The 20,736-nt window shown below is 34.6% G+C and overlaps 1 protein-coding gene across 8 annotated transcripts in view; it reads right to left on the bottom strand.

The window, feature by feature from the left end:
* Window positions 1-20,736, bottom strand: part of KIF21A (kinesin family member 21A) — a 150,869-nt gene that overhangs the window by 48,785 nt on the left and 81,348 nt on the right. For 7 of the 8 annotated variants that reach the window (XM_042992105.1, XM_042992102.1, XM_042992101.1 and 4 more), the window contains exons 7-11: window positions 18,592-18,707; window positions 12,897-13,092; window positions 12,311-12,500; window positions 11,875-11,938; window positions 6,522-6,725 (exon numbers count right to left, since the gene is read on the bottom strand). In XM_042992105.1, the coding sequence (XP_042848039.1) occupies window positions 6,522-6,725; window positions 11,875-11,938; window positions 12,311-12,500; window positions 12,897-13,092; window positions 18,592-18,707 (770 nt within the window). Of the gene's footprint in view, window positions 1-962; window positions 1,002-6,521; window positions 6,726-11,874; window positions 11,939-12,310; window positions 12,501-12,896; window positions 13,093-18,591; window positions 18,708-20,736 lie in introns of all 8 variants that reach the window. The other variant, XM_042992108.1, reaches the window with a different exon arrangement.

The raw sequence follows: 20,736 nt of genomic DNA on the forward strand, positions 1-20,736 counted from the left end.
AACTGATGATTACATAGTAAAAGTTCTCAAACAGCTTATTTTAAGTAAGAGATGAAATTTCTAAACTGGTGCTTCTAAAATATTTAAATATTACTTTCTTAATCATTTTGATTATATAATCTGGAGGTTTATTCAGAAAAATCTATGAAGAAAAGTTATGATAAGTAAAATACTACTTGATCCTGGTTTAAATAACTATAATTCTGAATGACTAAAATGCAAATTTTTATTATATAAGGAGTTCAGAAATGTGCGTCTAAATTTTGCTCAAACTTAAATGAGAAAAGAAAATATCTCATTTTGACACTCACCTCAAATACATATTAAAAGCAACACTTGTTTTAATAATTCAACTTAAGAATGTCTTGGATAGCTTATCTGTAATAATGCCATAGTTTCCTTTTGCTTTGTTGCCATTTAATGTTGTTTTCCAACAACAAATATTACAAATATTCATATATACAAATACATCTATATTTGTATACAAATACATTTGTATATACAAATATTATACAAAATAAGAAAGAGGGAGAGAAAAATCCACCTGTGACTTAGCATGGGCTGCAACAAAATCTCAATTCCCACCCAATTAAAAGTTCCCAGTCTGCTCACAAGTTTCTGGAAGATATATTCTGAAAGTCAATGGTGAGTTTTGGGGGGCATCATTTTTAACCTAAAAAAGGTAAGTCATTAAGCACTATCATAATTAGGATAATTTATTCTGAAATCACATGAAATTGCCTGAATTTTAATCCATGTAACTTGTGAGGGTTTTATTCTTAAAAAGCTGTTTTTAAAAATACATTTGGTGTATTTGTCAATTTTATAAAATCATCATTAATTTTAGGAGCACCAAGCTAATCTAGTCTGAAACAATCTATAATTCTATAACACATTTCCTTGTGAATGGCAACTAAGTATTTAAATGACATTTTAATAAAAAACCTGGGAAATATTCCAACCTTCTTTCTTCTCGATTGCTTTCCTCAAGTTTCTGTAGCCTTCAAAATCACGAGGCACAGTATTGGAAGGCCAAGCCAATGAAGGACAAACCAGACAGTAAAAAGCGAAAGTGGTAAGAAGGTAAAAATGATACATGAGCTTGAAGACTTTAAAATAAATTTTAAAAGATATCATCAAAGGACAATACACAGTAAAAAGGCAATACATTTTGAATGAATAAAAAGTAAGTAGAAAAACAAGCAGCATTATATCTAAGAAGAATATATAGACTATCAGTTGAAGCTATTCAGCAATTAAATGCATAGTCTCAGTTTATATAACTTGGTAAGTATTGAGAGTGTTTGGATGCCATTGCTTTTTTAAATCTTTTTAAAATGGATCAATTTTCTCAGCTTCCCCCAAAAAGCCTACTTTCAATGATATCCTCTTCCTTTTAAATCTTCACAGAAGACTTTTTCATGGCATCATTAAAAGAACGTCAAAAAGTAATGCCTTTCTACCATAATATGAAAATACCATTAATACTACATACTAGAAAACTACGTTTAAAACTTCTTTTCTATTTTTAATATACTACACGTGAACATCACTAAATCTAAAAAAAATTTGTATTTCAAAATTATATATGAAATGGTGTTACAGTCAAATGAATATGGTTGTTATGATGTCAGTGAAAACTGTAATTTTATTAAATGAAAATAAAATGTCATATCACTGTACTAATAATTAGAAACTATCAAAAGGACTAAGGCAAAGGTGGCAATAAAATGGGGAATGTAGTACTTTCCATTAGTAAGATTGTTTCTCAATCAGAAAAGTATAAGAAAAATTATAACTATGTACTTAGAACCTTTGAAATATAATTTAAACAATACCCAATACACAGAATTGGGGATCTTTACTCAATGGAATGTACTGAATACCAATATTTGTCACATAAACAAAAAGATAGATGTGCTAGGCTCTGATTAAGCACATAGCAATCTTGATATAGCACACTTCTCACCAGAATTCCAAATATATTTTTCAGAATCATCAATATTTTTAAATGAAAAGACTGAGTCTTAAGTATAAATTATTTCATCAAGCCAGTTATTTTCATGTGCTTGCACCTGCGATTGGTTTTCACAATCAACGTATATATTGCTATTATAAGAAGAGACTAGCAATCTTTCTGGGAAAAAATTCTAGAGTGATATTCAATAGGGATCAAAAGTTCCAGTATAATGGCTAGAAAAAGGAAAATAAAGCCATCACCTAAGAAATCTATGTGTTTCTAGAGTTTCAACCTGACACCACTAAACACAAGGATAATGCAGTCTGATGAATTAGTAAAGTTTTTTTTTATAATTCAAGTCATTTAAAGCTAGATATCCAAAAACATGGGGAATAATGCCTAATCTAGTCTTATACTGATGAAAATGAGCCACTGTGGCTCAAAGGATATGGTTTCCTGGCAAAGAGCTTAAATTTCCTGTGTTTAATATGCAGAATTTTTGTTTACCTTATACAAGAGGACTGTGTTAAAATGTATGGATGACATGAGCTAATAAGTAGATAAACTTAGGATGCCTTTTCAATTGTTACTTGGAAGAACATTGTGACAAATCGTTCAAAAGACAGTGGAGGGGCAGAAAAATAATAATCTGATATTTCTCCATAATTTAAAGGAGTTTTTACTTCATTTCATTCCATCACATGGAGAAGGGCTGTTTCTTCCATAAAGAGGAGAGACTCAGGTCACAACCTCATGGTTCGTGGGTCGAGCCCCGTGTTGGTTGGGCTCTGTGCTGACAGCTCAGAGCCTGAAGCCTATTCAGATTTTGTGTCTCCCTCTCTCTCTGCCCCTTCCCTGCTCATGCTTTGTGTGTGTGTCTCTCTCTCAAAAGTAAGTAAACATTTAAAAAAAGAGGAGAGAGAGAGAATGACAAACCTTGCCAACAATTTTAACTTTTATGTTACTGAAAAATAGGTAATACAGTCTCTTCAATTATTTACCTGATTTTGTTACACTCCCTTATCTATATGTATGGATGATTCTATAGCTCAATAGAAAATATGCACAGACAGGTAGAAGAATAAACCTTAAACCTCCAGATATTAGCTAGTTGTAGATTTGATAAAGACTTTGATGCAGAAGAAAGTTAAACTTTCATGTAAAATGGGACTTATGACATCCTCCTTGAACATAAATGCAGTTTCTGACATAAAAATAACCCAGCTACCGCTCCTCCTACCAACACTTAACTTTTATCAGAGGCCCCATAGTCACTACAACCAAAAACTGACAAATAAAAAACACAGTAAATTAAAAGAAATGGAGCTTCTAAATAATTTGTGGCTTTAGTGGGGAGGAAAAGAAAGCGGCTATGAGAATGAGGACAGCGTAGGAAATCTGAACCCATAAATGAATCCCCAGATAGATCCTGAAAACTCTCAGCTAAAAGAGGGTAAAAATCTTCCTTACATAACTTGATCTTTTTTTTTTTCCTTCATGAGGTTGCTGTCCAAAATCTCAGTATTTGAATTAATGGTTCCTCTTTCAAAATTACAAACATCCTTAAAAAGAGGCTTATTGGTTATAAGTCACTTCACTGGCACGGATGCCTTTAGCCAGATGGCTTTGCTACCAAATGTAAATTTAAGGGGAGGAGAGAAGGAAGTACATGAGTTTGGAATTGGAAATAGTTCGTTTGGAGTGGGGTAGAATTACATGAGAGCTGACTGGAGCAAGGCAGGTAGCATAAGGACACAGGGGGTCAGCAGATGGAATAAAAAGGATGCTAAGGCACAAATTCACACTTTTCCTCCAAAGGTTACCTACATCCATGAAAGGAGAGAAAGTTTCTTTTCCATTTTTTTCCTTTTCCTCTTCCCTTCTGAATTGCTCTTACCACACTACAAAATGGGTAAAAATCACTTTATGTGAGTCATCATAACATTTTCTAGAGAAAAATTAGTCCCAAATTCCAAAGAATTTTTTAAATGAACTAAATGAACTTATTCTGTACGTAGGGTTGAGGCAGAACCCAAATTTTACAATGCTCTCTCTGATGAATAAAATAAATATGAGGGATGTAAAACAACACAATCAGAATCAATACACCTAAACGGGAACTACTGTCTCCAAGGAATTCCTATAGAAGACTAAACACTAACTTCAGTAAAGCTGCAGTCATTCTAAATACTCCTGGAACTCTTTGTTTATTATTTGTTTGTTTCAACCTGTAGCAAACCCTTTAGCTAAAATGACAGCTTGCCTACATTTTAAAAATAGGAATTTACATTACATGCAACCTAAAAGTTATTGGGATCTACAGCAAAGTTAACAATGATGAACGAAATGCTTTAATCAAGCTAAGTAAAACAGTATTCATTTTCATGTTTAAATCCACAACAAGGTTTGAATGGAGTGTGGTAAGAAAAACTATTAAATTTACTATATGGATATAAATATATATAAATATAAATGCATAAATTGGTTCTAAAGGCTTTCACACAGTTTATGGTTTGCAAGAAAATTTTTCCTTTCTAGGTTCATACTACATTATGTAGGTTTTAGTTCTACAAAGACACATTATAGCATGTATATGAAAATGCTTTATGAAGCCTTTTCTGAAGTATCATGAGTTACTAATTTGTTTTTCTCATTCTAAGCTATCACTCATTTTTTTTCTACAGGTAATTAAGGCACTACCTCTAAATTTACTTTATCCAGTTTAGTTTTTTTCCCCATCAAAAATTTTTTAATCTCATATCACTTTTTGTTAAAAAATTACTTATTTTTTCACTTGGGTTCTCATGTTTAAATACATTTGTTCGATGAGGTCTTCTTAACAATAATATCTGCTATTATTTTTATCATAATAATTACTACATCTACCATAATCACTGAAATTATCAACTTTTCAATTTGAAATAAAAGCTGTTTAATTTTTTTTATCTTAAAAGCAACAGGGACAAATCTTAATAATAAAATGTTTTTCTTCTAGTACTATAATCAAAATGCTTACTGCCCTGCACTGTCACAAAGATGACCTCTATCAGAAGTATTATTTTAGGATACCTATGATCATTATAAACATGTCAAAAACAACCTAGGTTTCTATTGGAATCCCTATTTTTCATTATTCATACCAAACAGGTGATTATGGTAACATCTCTAAATTTACCTCAAAACAAAAGAGCAGAATCAGCTCATGACCTTGGGAAACAGACCTTGCTTATAGTTACTATTTATGAACACAAACCACCAAGACCTTTAAAAACAAATCAAACCATTTGATATTTTGACCAACTATAGAACTGAATTATACAAGAAAATAGTAAGTCATGAGCAAAAGCCCCATTTTCACTCAAGCAGTATGTTGGATCATATAATTCTGTGATCACGGTTTTGTTTTTAACAGCCTTGCATTAAAGCTAATCATTATGTATCTTAATGCTGCCATAATCAGTCATCCATGAAAAACACCTATTAAGACATTAGTATCTTAAGAATGCAAATTCAGTTGCAATGCCTCCTAACCATAAATGTGTAACTCCTTGTTTTCATTATTCAAATCATTCCTTTTTAACTCAAGGACACTACAGCAGAATTAATTTGAAAAATTTAAACCTCCAATTACTTAGTCAACTGACTGTTCAAGGAAGAAATGCCTGGTTGCCTAAAAATTTCTAAGTAGACTGAGCAAAGCAGTTTAAATGTCAATAATAATTCTACAAAGCAAGCCTCTTGTAACAAACCATTTGATAGCTGTGCCCACTTTTGAATATCTAGCCAAAAATGCTTAAAATTAATTTGACTGGCATATCCAAAATATGTTTAGTAGGTAATGTGACTGCACCACAGAATCAGTATGTAGACACAGAAAGAATTTGTGACTATTTAACCACCCACACATTACAAGTGGTCAAATTTTTATTTTCCTCTTCTTTGCACCCAGTTGGTTTCAGAGGAAGATATTATCAGGATGCAACGAAAAGAAAGCCTAGAACAGTGGTGAAAAGCTGAGTGACTCCTTGCTGAAAGATTCAAAAAGCCTAAAATAGCATAAATAACTTTGACATAATCAAATTAGAAGCCCTGCAGAAAATACTGAAGAGACCAAATGACATTAAATGACAGTCTGATGGATTAGTTTAGCCTTTAGTTAAACTAATCTAGACAGGAATCAGATTATATCCAGGAGACTACTTAATTGCATTAGAAAATGAGAAAGAAATGAAAACAGTGAGTTGTGATGGTAGAACAAGCTTTGCGGAAAAGATGAGTGGAATGCAAAAGCAGCTATTTCAAAAACAATAAAATAATTTCTAATAGAAATTTTACCTTGTCATAGTCTAAAAATCCACTATATTATTATAATTAAACTTATTTTTCTTACGTACAAGTAGAGATAAACAATTAAAAGTATATCATTGCAATTGTCAGCTAATTTAAATGACATTTCTTTCATTAATATACTGTGAAACTATGTATACTCACTGTAATTGCAAATTAAGATATTCTGTAAAGAAAAACAGGGATTCATATAACAGTGATTTTATAACACTACCTTTTCTTCTTCCTCTTTTCTTTCCTTTTCAGCTTCTCTAAATCTTTCTTAGCTAGATCTATAATTTCAATGGTCTCTTTGTCTGAGGACAGTACAGTAGGAGAGAAAGCTGACGATCCACTGAAATACGGTGATCTTGCTGTGGCTCTCGTCAAGTTTTTTCGAAGGTTCTCATTCACTGCTTCACTTTCTAATAATTTTGCCCTAGTGAATAAAAATATTTAAACAAGAAACATTTCTTATTGTAGTAATACAATTCATAGCATAAACTTTACCACCTGCACCATTTCTAAGTGTATAGTCTGCAGCACAGTAACTCACACTGTTGTGCCACCATGGCCACCATCCATCTCCAGAACTCTTTCAAACTCTTTCATCTTGTTCAACTACCCATTAAGCATTAACTCCTCATCTCCCTCTCCTCCCAGCCCCTCACAACCACCATTACACTTTCTGTCTCTACAAATCTGACTACTCTAGGAATTAATTGGGGAACATTTTAAATATGCTGTTTTGTATGCCAAAAAGTTTTCCAAAATGTATTTCAACATTGCTACAAGGTAGCATTTTTTAAAATAAATGTGCTCAAAAACATTAATGTTTAGGATTTTTTTAATTCCCTGAATAAGTAATTATAAATTTGAAATAACATTCTTAGTGCTCAAAAGTGCCAATGGTAATGAGATTAGTTGCATTCTGGCCAGTAGGCACTAGAGATCTTGCTTTGTCAACCCATCATTTAAACTTAAAATCTACAAGCGGCATGGTCCCCTTTCTTTCAGTTCCTCATTCATCATGCTATAATAGCATTTCCAAATCTTTGTAAGGAATAGTTAGTCAAACTTGCCCCTAACTGGCTGAAAGACATCTGGCTCCTAAACATGGTGTGGGAAAAGATGGTATCTCCAAGGAAACCTGAGTTTGATAATTGAAAACATTCTTTTGTTTGTTCAAGCAGTTCTAACAATGACAGGAGAATAATGTATGTTCTGTCAGTAATATGCAAAAAAACACAGAATGATGAGATTCTAAAAGAGCTGGACTCTTGAAACAAAAAGGGATTCAGAGTCCACTAGACCAGTCCTTTATTTCTATTTCATTTAAACAATCAAGAATGTAATTATCTACTTCAATATAATAGATTTCCAAGGTCAATTTGGCACAAGAGTGATTGACACAGGGCTGTAAGGAGAAAGTACTATTACTGTATCTGTGTCAAAACTATATTGCAAAGCACTTTTACCATATATCCAAGTATTTCAGAGAAATATGCTAGATTAATTTGCAATTGTAAGCTCTATAAGACATAGTCAGCTCTGTGCTTTTTCACTGTCTACCAAAATTATTCATGACTGCTGAATTCAGCTATAAACACAGTGTACATACGTCAGTGAATATATATTTCAAATCAGTGTCTGGTGTCATATGTGAGAAGAATAACAATACAATATTTTAAAATGGTTAAGTTTCTGTGTACAAACTTCCAGGTTAAATGATCTCAAAGTTATTTTAAGGAAAATTCTGAATATGATGGTGTCATGTTTTTATTTAAGAGCATAACCTAACTATAAGAAGTCAGTTTAACTATAAAAACTCAAAGTCAAAATTTACACTTTTCTGTATTTTTAATATAGCCCAGGTACATAATAATGAATGTTAAGAATAAATGAAAATATAATAAGTTAGCTATCAATAATGTCCTGCCTTGTATCGGTTCATTCTTATAATAATCGGACAAGTTCTTTTTTGTAATGATCTAGGTTTGCATTAGTGGGCGTATACTCAATGCTTCTTCAATGCTTGTACTGATAAAAGCTGAACCCCTCAGGGACCAACTCCACAAAGCCCATGACACATTAGCAGAAGTTCCCTTGGGGCTTTTTTTTATAGCAACTCTCTCTTTCCTTCTCTTTGTCTTCCCACTCACCAACCCACCCTGCTTCCTGCATTTCATTTAATAGGAAACCAAGCAGTCAGTCATGAGGGGAAGTATACAGACCTCTTTAGGAAGGAGAAGACAGAGGGTTTGCATCTCAGCTCTGTAACTCACTTGATCATGGACTACTAGTCTTTAAAAGCCTCTACTCTTTCCTTAGTAAAATGGGAATGAAAGTAATACATTTCCCTACCAGAATGATAATGTATTTAATGAATAATAACTATTGTTATCAAGAAGTTGGAAATGATATAATTATCAAATAGTAGATTAGTTAAATAAATAGATTACAATGTCAAAATAGTACCTCATGGAATCATGCAAAAATCATGTTAAAAAATTATTTAACAGCATTTAAAAATGTTCATAATATATTGTCACATTTCAAAGAAAAGATAGCAAAGGAATATATCTACCCTGATGTCAATCTTGCTAAAGAATGCATTGAAAAAAACACTGAAGAGATATATCAAAATGTTAACATCAGATCTACCAGATGGTACCAATATGGATGACTTTTTTTTATACTTTCTTATCTTCTCAAAACTTTCTGCAAAAATTTTAAACCCCCAAAACCAAGAATTAATTAATTAGTACCCATTATTATTTCACAACAACTAATGGGACATGTAAATTTATTAGAAGGAAATTAGTATTGTTTTACAACTAGAATAAAATTTAAAATATAAAATATAAACATTCCCAAGTGGCAAAGCATCAACATAAATGTGCATTATGTTAAAGGAGTTGTGAATAAATGCCTTCTGAAGAAAAAGTTTTGAAAGAAATATGGATTGGAGTTGGAATTAGTAGAAAAAACACGATATGAGAACTTGGACCGTGTTAGACTGTGAAATCCTGTTCTTTCTTTCATTTGAGCCCTATGATAACTCCTGGAGACTAGCAAGTATTACTTCATTCTTAGAGGTGAACAAACTAAAACTCAGAGATGTTAGGTAACTTGCCTAAGGTCACACACTTATTAATAAATAGAAGCTTAAATATCAACCCAGGTAATCTCATTTAAATTCAAAGCTCATTTATGCTTATTCCATACATACATTATTTTTAAATTGTAAATTGCAGTCTTGTAATTCTAGAAGACTACCCTCAGGAGTGGGATACACCTAATTAAAGAGCCATCAAAGAATTCTGGATAAGCACAACAAACTATTAACTTACACCAAGAAAGATTTGATCACTGAACTCAGAGCCTAAGAGTCATCTCTGTTTTCTAAATGGCTTAAAGAATGGTCTGAAAAAGGAAGATATTAGATGTTGTATTTAGCCACTGGATGGAGTAGAAACGATTCTGTTTTGTAGGAAATAATGACACTAGTCAAGCCATTTGTCTTAAAGTGAAATCTAGGTTAGATATGTCCTTAGAAGAGAAGAAACCTGGGTGGCTCAGTTGATTAAGTATCTGCCTTTTAATTTCAGCTAAGGTCATGATCTCACAGTTTTGTGGGTTTGAGCCCCTCATCAGGCCCTGTGCTGGCACCATGGAGCCTGTTAGGATTCTCTCTCTCTCTTTCTCTCTCTCTCTCTCTGCCCCTCCTCAACTTGTTCTGTCTCTGTCTCTCTCAAAATAAATAAATTTTAAAAACTTTAAAAAAAGAAGGAGGAGAAGAAGAAACAGAGCACAAGAACCAGAGCTTAGAATTAGCCTTAACAGTTGACCAGTGCCAAAGAAATAAAAGAGATAAAGAGAAGCAACCTAGAAAGAGAAAGAGAATCTTCAAGAATTCAAAGAGATATCAGTTATGTCTCAAGGAATGGTAAAGACGGGGTCTACAGAGTGAGGTCAGAAACTAAGTTTTGGGAAATAGGCAAGAAAGAGCACTGCCAACACAGGATAGAAACTATAAGTCCAGATTAGCTACTGACTAGACCTAGGACCCAATGCCCCAAAAGTCTCCACCAAAAAGGTAAACTTTAGAGATACATATTTACCAAATAAAAGTAACAGTTATTTGAGTAACTTTACAACCACATCAGATATCTTAGTTGTTTTCACTTTTTTTTTTTTAGAGAGAGAAAGAGAGAACGCAAGGGGAAAAGAGGAAAGGGGGAGAGGGGGAGAGAGGGAGAGGAAGAGAGGGAGAGGAAGAGAGGGAGAGAGAGAGAGAGAGAGAAGGAGGGAGGGAGAGGGAGGGGGGAGAGGGAGAGAGGGAGAAAGGGAGAGAGGGGGAGAGGGGGAGAGGGGGAGAGGGGGAGAGAGAGAGAGAGAGAGAGAGAGAGAGAGAGAGAGAGAGAGAGAGAATCTTAAGCAGGCTCCACGCTCAGTTCGGAGCCTGACACAGGGCTCAATCCCACAACCCTGGAATCATGACCCAAGCCAAAATCAAGAGTCAGATGTTCAGTCAACTGAGTCACACAGGCACCTCTGTTTTCACTTCTTTAAAACACTTAAGGGATTCAGTGTGCCTTGTGGCGGCAGAAACAATGGAAACAGCACTTGTTTCTGAGAATCTCTAAAACAGCTCAAAGGAAAGAGAAAGAACACACGAATACAAGATGGGACAGTGTTAGGGTGGCTGTGAAAGATGATATCCACTTGGTCTGGTCACTTGGTTATTTTCTGCAAGTGGGTAGCAGAAATGAGATCTGAGCTCCTTAGATGCTCTCCATGGACCTTTACTTCAAGAGAAAGTAGCTCAGCCATCACAGCGGACCATGGAACCTGAAAATATTATAGAAATGAATTGTATCCCTGACCTGCTTTCTGACCTGTACTACCCAAGTCTGAATTCAGTGGTCTTCTCCACATTCCCACACCAGGTGTGGGTGTTCTTTTCACTAATTTCTGTCATTCCATTTACTATTTATGTAAGTCGCCCCACCTAGACTGTAAACTCCTTGTTAATGTCATAGTTGCTCAGTCCATGGCATGGTGCCTCACATACAGTGAGCATTTGTACTATGTTGTATAAACCGAGTGTTGGAGGAGCCTCTGTGTGTACCAGAGAGGCAGGAAAATTGGTCAGGATTCAATGAGTCACACACAAAGAACAGCTGGAGAAGTAAAAAAGAATAAGAATAATAACAGATTTAAAAAATTAGAAATGACTTATTTATGCTGACCATTCCCAAATGGCAGGGAAAGAGGCACAGGGAGTGAAAGCACCAAAGGTAACCTCACAGATATGAGTTATGCCCATCCTGTGTGTCAGGTTGAGTAAGCTCTCAACGAGAAGAGGATAATATAGAAAGAGAATATGGGAAGAGGAAAGAGAAAAGTAGTTTGGAATATAACATTATGGGAAAGATAAGTACCTATTCTCCTAAAGTTAACCTCATCAAAGGGCTGTGATATCACTGTGAACAGTTACTAAACAATATGCTTAACACACAGCAATACTGCTACACTGCAAAGCCCAAAACATGTGCATTACATATTAAGAACATGAACTGCACCTGAGATCTTCAATTTCTTTGATGTAACTGTGAATCATATTACTAATCTCCTCATTCCCTTCACCTGCAAGATAAAATATGAACTTTAGAATTTCCTTTAAATTAAAAACTTCAACAAAACAGAATAGGAGAAAAGAAAAGTTATGGAAACAAAACAATAATGCTTTAATATACAATTCATACAGCAGATTTCCTACCCTTAATGACATAAGCAGACAATAAAATAATATTATTAAAGCAAAGCATACATTTTGTTTCTTCAAGAAACAATTTGTATTTGTATTATTTACAAATTAAGTATTTAACTTAAAATCTCAGACTGTTTATAGACAGTTTGATATTTCTACTTTAAATATTCCAAGTAATTAATGACCACAAAGAATATTCCCTGCTCTCCAAGAGTTAATCCCTCATTCATCCCATCTTACACACATACCTGCTCTGGCAAGAACCTGGTTGGCCTGATCACTAACAAGCTGTGTGATTCTGGTCCTCAATGCATCAACTGTCTCTTGCATGGCTTTAATTCTTACACGCAGGTTATTATTTTCAGTCTGTAGCATAGCATTCTCATGAAACATGTCATTGATGCTTTCCACACCTTCCTCGTCAATTATTCTTTTACCCTAGAAAAGGAAAACACTTCCTGGTTCGTTGAGGGGTCTTAAATATACAAGAGTTTTGTTTAAGCACTTTTACAACGAAGAGCCCTTTTGTTTTAGCAGCCTCAAGGCAAAAGAGACCTTTTTCCCTCTATTACATCCCTCTGTGGTACATTTGTCACTAAAGAAAGTGATGAAGTAAGAAGGCTTTTGAAACAAGAGGTTGGTCAGGTTGATACACTGAACAATAATAAAGGTCACCCACAAGGAAAACTAAAGAATTTGATCTCCAAAAGGAAGGAAGTCACTATTTTGATAGACAAGAGACTCCAGAGACATATATGTACAAGCCATCACAAAAAGACACCACTGCATTTGCAAGATCTACCACAAAATGCAAAGTCAAACCCATTCACTCACTGTTTTGTACTCCATGAGTTCCATCTGAAGGCGTGTGATCTCACTACGAAGTGCATTGATTTGCTGACTAGCTCTGTCCTGATTGACCATCACCTTGTTCTTGATATTTCTAGCCCGATTGGCGTATTTCAGGGTATTTAAGGTTTCCATAAAATCTCTGTCTGAAGGGCTAACACATGCTATCATGATTGTTTGGCTGAAAGTTAAAAAGAAAAATTCGGTTTACAGATAAAAGTAAAATGCTGAAATAAGCATTTTTTTAATATCCTGCCATTTGAATAGTATTTTCTCTTTAGGATACCAAAAGATTGATACTACTACCTTAAAAATAAAAACAAATTTAAAAGCCCTTCATGCCTTAAGACTATCTTAAGGAAAAAGATTTTTTACTTAGGTAAAATTGGGGGAAATGAGGTTTTATTATCATTCTTTTACCCAAAATACTTTGAGAAAGTGTAAGTGCATATATTTCACACCTCTTTACAAAATATTTCTGAAGCAATGCAAACAAATCGTTCTAAAAGTCAACCTACCCATAATATGACAAGTAACATTCAAAAACCATTTATTTCATTACTTACTTCATATTTCAGGATTTTATATTTTTATTCTTTTTTTTTTTTTTACTTGCAGTGGTTTTTTCAATGTTTATTTATTTATTTTGAGAAAGAGAAGGAGAGAGAGCACAAGTGGAGAAGGAGCAGAGAGAGAGAGGGAGAGAGAGAGAAGCCCAAGCAGACTCTGCACTGGCAGCACAGTGCCCTATGTGGGGCTCAGTCTCACAAACCATGAGATCATGACCTGAGCCAAAATCAAGACTTGGATGCTTAACCAACTGAGCCACCCAGGTGCCCACATTTTTATTCTTTTTATTTAATCATTGGTATACTGATTTTTATATTAGTAAAGAAATTTACATAAAATACTATCATCTGAACAAGAAGAGTATTTAGTATATCCACATGTTTTACAATATAAAACCTCATTTGTGACTGAGTGGTCAAAGTTCCTTGAGTTTTCAGCTAGATTACACAGAAAAAAAAAATGGAAAAGTGTACTTTATGGTCATGATGAATTACTTTGCCAACCAAATAATAGGATAGTGAAATGCTTGGTATGCCCAGCTATTATGTCTGTCAATGAAACAGACATGGCGATTATAATAAACACTTAACTGGAAAATGTATAGGAACTGCAGTTAAGGAATTACTTCACCCACCTGGGTAGGAAATGCATGCCTATCAATTCTAACCTGTAGCCTCTTGGTCTGCTTCCACTCCCACCTTCCCCTAATAATCTCAACATAGCATTCATAGTAACCCTTTTAAAATGGGCTCCATTCCACCCATCTCTTTCCCTTTGTCAATGCTTGTTCATCCTTATTTACTCTTACTATTATTCAAGATTCAATTCGGGTATCATCTAGTCCAAGAATTCAATCCTCAGCCTACTCTCTTTCTTTTCTTCATATCTTTTGTGTATCTCTTTTTTGTTGATTTTATTATTATTTTACTTAAATTTGATAGACCCCAATCCTTAGGCCCTAAACTGGTAAAGGATAAGGGTCAAGGTTTGTTGCTCAGTATACATTGTGTAACACTGGAACCTAGTAAGTCATTAGTAATTGTGATGTTTGTCACATATACATAATGTTTCCTTATTGGAGGTCAGAAAGTTAAAACAATTTGTGCATCTCTAGCTCTTTCTTTTGGTGAAGAAAATAAGGTAATCAAGCAAGAGTGATGGTTACAGACACTGATTAGAGAGCATGACTACTCAAAGTGCAGTCCCAGTTCGGTGCCAGTATGAAAATTGTTTGTTACATGTTCACAATACATAAAGAAATTGAGAGTAAACATTTTAGACTTTTACAACATTTGAACTTGCTGTAATCAATGATGGTATATTGAATGGAGTTCAAGAGTGTTTGAACATACATGGTAAGTCATAAATGGGCAAGCTGACTACAATCATGAACAGTACTAACCCACCACAAATTGAGGAGTGGGATAGAAGAATGTCCCCTTCACAAATATTTTAAGAAGCACTGGGATCAAGTGCTCAAGAAGAATGGTGAAAGCCAGTAATGAGAGGGTCTAAGATCTATTATATAAGGAAAAGATCACATATTAAATAAAATCCCAAAGATACAAATTTCAAGAATGGTTGTATTTATGAAAAATTCAAAGAAAACATTAAACCTGTTTATTTTTAAAGTTTATATAAAACCACAACTCTGTTTTAAAGGAAACCATATCAATTAAATAGATTATTATGTTATATATCTTATATATTATTTTATCATGTTATATCATATATCATACATTAGGGAGGAAATACATCACAGTATTAACAGTAGTTACTTATAGGTAATAGAAATATAATTTATTTTCATTTGCTCTTTATATTTTTCTGTATTTTTCAAAAATTTTCCTATAAATTTGTGGTAATGTTATATTAAACATTATAAATTTATGACAGCCAGCTTCAGTTAAAAAAATAAAAGTCACTAAATTATACACATAAATAAATGCAACTTATTCCCAAAATGCCTTTGATCTAATTTTTCTTTAAAAGTAATTTGTACAGGGACACGTGAGTGGCTCAGTTGAATGACATTCTGACTCTTGATTTCAGCTCAGGTCATGATCTCACTGTTCATGGGATCGGCCCCATATCAGGCTCTGTGCCGAGAGTACAGAGCCTGCTTGGGATTCTCTCTCTCCAACCCCCCACCCCCCGCTTCTATTTCCCTCTCAAAAGAAATAAATAATAAACGTTTTTTTAAAAAGAGAAATTTGCACAGACTTTACAAAACAAAGTTATTCTGTTCACTAAGCCTTATACAAAATATAATGCTTTTACTAGAAGTTCAACCTCAAAATTTTAAGCAGGAATTGAGGCTCACTAAGGATAGACTTAGAAGGGGTCTTTTCTACTGAAGAGTTAGCACTCAGTATGGAAATGGGTGGGAGATAGCTGAGACTGTAGCCAATCTGTATTTAGCTGCAGCCAATCTTAAATTCCAGAGGAATTCAAGGCCCACAGTGCAAATATCTCAGACTGCTTACAGGGCAAGCAAAGTTTCGGAGGTACTGAAGTACTTGAAAGTACTGAAAATTATAAGGGGAGGACATTTATCATCTCTGCTTTGTTTTACAGCTAAGAAATAAATATAGGAAAGAGCTACAATTTAGTAAACTTGAAAAACTTCTATTTGGCTGAAAAAACAAAAACTGGTGTCTTAAGACCCAGAGTGATACTAAAGGTCAGCCTAAGAATATAGAGGAAAAGAAAAATACAACAAAGGAAGCAATATTGCACCCATACACAGAATATGCATGGAGACAAATGAGGTAAGACAATGCAAACACTACATAAAAGGAAGACATATAAAAATAATACTGTTGAATTCTATAAAACAGAACTTTACCCCTAAATCTACGTAGATTTAACATTATCAAAACTGTCTGAATAACAGTTGTTCAAAAATGAAGTTTGCAAGTCTAATTAGCAGGTCATTTTACAACATCTAATGATCTTTCCAATAAATGTGTCAGACCATTGAAAACATTGAAGCTTCACTGTGGTTGTCTGTAACTTGTTGATTTACACTATGATTAAACTGAAATGCCAAAAATGCTTCCACTTATAAAGCACACATGTTAATGTTTATGAAAAGGAATGAATTACCAGAAGAATGAGTTTAGCTGATGAAACATATCAGAATGATGCAAAGTATGGAAAAAGGAATATCAGTGATACTGGCAAAATTAATAAACAGCAAACATCCTGTACTTCATTCAATTAACATTAAAACAGGTTTTCCACATGTAAAGAAATACCAAATTTTAGAAAACTTTGTAAAAAGTATCAATATTTAATTACTTTGTAATTACTTAAAAGACGGCATTTATGGCACAAAAACAGACACATAGACCAATGGAATAGAATAGAAACCCCAGAACTAGACCCACAAAAGTATGGCCAACTCATCTTTGACAAAGCAGGAAAGAACATCCAATGGAAAAAAGACAGTCTCTTTAACAAATGGTGCTGGGAGAACTGGACAGCAACATGCAGAAGGTTGAAACTAGACCACTTTCTCACACCATTCACAAAAATAAACTCAAAATGGATAAAGGACCTGAATGTGAGACAGGAAACCATCAAAACCTTAGAGGAGAAAGCAGGAAAAAACCTCTCTGACCTCAGCCGTAGCAATCTCTTACTCGACACATCCCCAAAGGCAAGGGAATTAAAAGCAAAAGTGAAGTACTGGGACCTTATGAGGATAAAAAGCTTCTGCACAGCAAAGGAAACAACCAACAAAACGAAAAGGCAACCAACGGAATGGGAAAAGATATTTGCAAACGACATATCAGACAAAGGGCTAGTATCCAAAATCTATAAAGAGCTCACCAAACTCCACACCCGAAAAACAAATAACCCAGTGAAGAAATGGGCAGAAAACATGAATAGACACTTCTCTAAAGAAGACATCCGGATGGCCAACAGGCACATGAAAAGATGTTCAATGTCGCTCCTTATCAGGGTAATACAAATCAAAACCACACTCAGATATCACCTCACGCCAGTCAGAGTGGCCAAAATGAAGAAATCAGGAGACTATAGATGCTGGAGAGGATGTGGAGAAACGGGAACCCTCTTGCACTGTTGGTGGGAATGCAAATTGGTGCAGCCGCTCTGGAAAGCAGTGTGGAGGTTCCTCAGAAAATTAAAACTAGACCTACCCTATGACCCAGCAATAGCACTGCTAGGAATTTACCCAAGGGATACAGGAGTACTGATGCATAGGGGCACTTGTACCCCAATGTTTATAGCAGCATTCTCAACAATAGCCAAATTATGGAAAGAGCCTAAATGTCCATCAACTGATGAATGGATAAAGAAATTGTGGTTTATATACACAGTGGAATACTACGTGGCAATGAATGGATAAAGAAATTGTGGTTTATATACACAATGGAATACTACGTGGCATTCATATTTAAGAATGAAATATGGCCTTTTGTAGCAACGTGGATGGAACTGGAGAGTGTGATGCTAAGTGAAATAAGCCATACAGAGAAAGACAGATACCATATGGTTTCACTCTTATGTGGATCCTGAGAAACTTAACAGAAACCCATGGGGGAGGGGAAGAGAAAAAAAAAAAAAAAAGAGGTTAGAGTGGGAGAGAGCCAAAGCATAAGAGACTGTTAAAAACAGAACAAACTGAGGGTTGATGGGGGGTGGGAGGGAGGGGAGGGTGGGTGATGGGTATTGAGGAGGGCACCTTTTGGGATGAGCACTGGGTGTTGTATGGAAACCAATTTGACAATCAATTTCATATATTAAAAAAAAAAAAAGACAGCATTTACTTTTCAACAAAATTTTATTAGGCTTACAAGCCAAGTGACTTGGAATAAATGACTCAACCTCTCTGGATTTCAATTTCCTTTTCTGTAAAATAGGAACAGTAACACTACCTCAGGGGATGTTATTAAGGATTCTGTGAAATAACCACATACAAAAGGACTCACGCATTTTAGGTACTTACAAATTATTAGTTCCTCATTCTATTAATTTGCTTTATAATAAAAACGATTGTCACAAATCAACTTACAAATTTACTTTAAAATTAATGAGTAGTTGAAATTCAGGAATATGGAGGATAATCACTTTTGCATACCTATTCCCCCCGAGGGAATCCTGCAGCAGTCTTGTCAGTTTAGAATCTCTATAGGGCACATGGGTGGCCCTCTTGCTCTTATCTCCCAGTGCACTTATTACATTGCCAAGTGCCAACTAAAACAGAGAGAGAGAAGAAAGTGATAAAATTTTAGTAATTATAACACCTTTAAATAAAAAAGCTTATAGAGAATAATGCAGAGACAGAACTGAGAACATCTATGTTTGGTTTTGTTTCACATTTGTATTTTGAAAAATGACGTATACTTCCAAGTTTTCTATATTAACTACTAAAAACTGACACCACTCAAAATTTAGACTATAATATACCTGTAACTCACAAATACTTAAACTTCTACTCAGAGATTTTCTTTAAAAATAGAAATGCTATAAAATTGGTGACGAATAACCATCCCTAGAATTATAAGAGCATCAGGTTGTATCCCCAGAAAATTGTCAATTCATGTTTCAAGTTGTTCTCAACTCAATGAAGAAATAAAGTGTTTAGTTAGTTCAACAGATTCATGAAATGTTCTTATTGTAATATAGCTTCCTTATGGTAAAACAAAATCTTCTTTAACCATAACAAAAATATCAGTATGATTTCTCTGAACAAGGTGTTCCTAACACAAGTATAGCTGTCTTAAGAAATACAATGAATCTATGTGCTAAGCACCCAATATTTTAAAAGTAGGTCAAATTATTAAACTGTCTAGTCACACCTCCTGCCGCTCCTACTGTTTTTCTTACTGCACTAAAACTAAACTAGCACCTACAGCATAAGCACTGTCCTCCACTTTGGTCACACCCGCCTTCAGTAAGGCAAAGAGCCATAACCATGTCTTTGTCAGGGCCAGTGGATCCTGCAGAGACCAACATCAGTATTACATTGAGTCTTAGAGGCCCTTTTCCAGAGAAGCTTCAGTTCTAACCACTGGCCACACTGGAACTCTACCAGATACATCTGAACATGCTTCAGTGGCCTAAACAGGAAAAGAGATCAACGACTTTTGTTTTTTCCGGACACCACAAATGGCAATTCCACTATGTATTTATTTCCTAAGAAATTCAGATCAATACGCAAAGTCCAGGATCCAGGTGACTCCCTTTCACACAACATTCAACCATATGATGGAAGCATCAAGCTGGGTGTTGGGAGTTTGGAGGTCTGGCTCTCTTTACTCAGCCTTGGTTGTCAATTTCCACACCAAGGGGCTGCAATTACTAGCAAAATAGGACCATTTGATTGGAGTCCCCAGCTGTAGGAAGGGAGGGAAAGAAACAATGCAGAAAACACAGAACCCGATGCTGTCTACATCACAGAAATTTAGGGATGCTATTACATTTATACAGGAACAAATGTCCATTTTATAATGAAGTCAACAGGAAAAGATTTATTATACAAAAACCTGCCCTTAAAACTTTTTCTTCCATATAACAAAAGCATTATGCTAGCACACACAAGGTGCTTTGCAACCAAAAACACCACTAGGTGGCATGGTATTAAAACTAATTCCTATATAATCTAGGGAAGTTCTCATTTTAAAAACAATCATTACTTTAAAAAAAATTGATTGTAATTCCAAAAATAAAGTGACTGTCATAAATGTTAGCAAAAACTTTAATACTGAATATTAAAATATTAATTTTGACAATAAATTTTTAAAGTTGGGAAGAATTAAATTTTTTTTTAATTTATTTATTTTTGAGAGACAGAGAGACAGAGCACAAGTGGGGGAGGGGCAGAGAGAGAAGGAGACACAGAATCAGAAGCAGGCTCCAGGCTCTGAGCTGTCGGCAGAGACCGACATGGGGCTAGAACCCATCAACTGTGAGATCATGACCTGAGCCAAAGTCGGATGCTTAACGCTTAACCGACTGAGCCACCCAGGGGCCCCTAAAGGTGGGAAGAATTTTAAAAATCATTTTCACTATATGTATTCTTTTCTGCATATATGGCATAAAACTTAACCCCACTAATTTACACACATGAAAATTAGCAATGTTTTTTTTTTATAATTTTTTTTAATCATTTTTTAATGTTTATTTTTGAGAGAGAGAGAGAGAGCCTGAGTCAGGGAGGAGCAGAGAGAGAGAGAGAGAGAGAGAGAGAGAGAGAGAGAGAGAGAAAGAATATCTGAAGCAG

Source organism: Panthera tigris, chromosome B4 (assembly GCF_018350195.1).
Source record: "Panthera tigris isolate Pti1 chromosome B4, P.tigris_Pti1_mat1.1, whole genome shotgun sequence".
Taxonomy (NCBI): domain Eukaryota; kingdom Metazoa; phylum Chordata; class Mammalia; order Carnivora; family Felidae; genus Panthera; species Panthera tigris.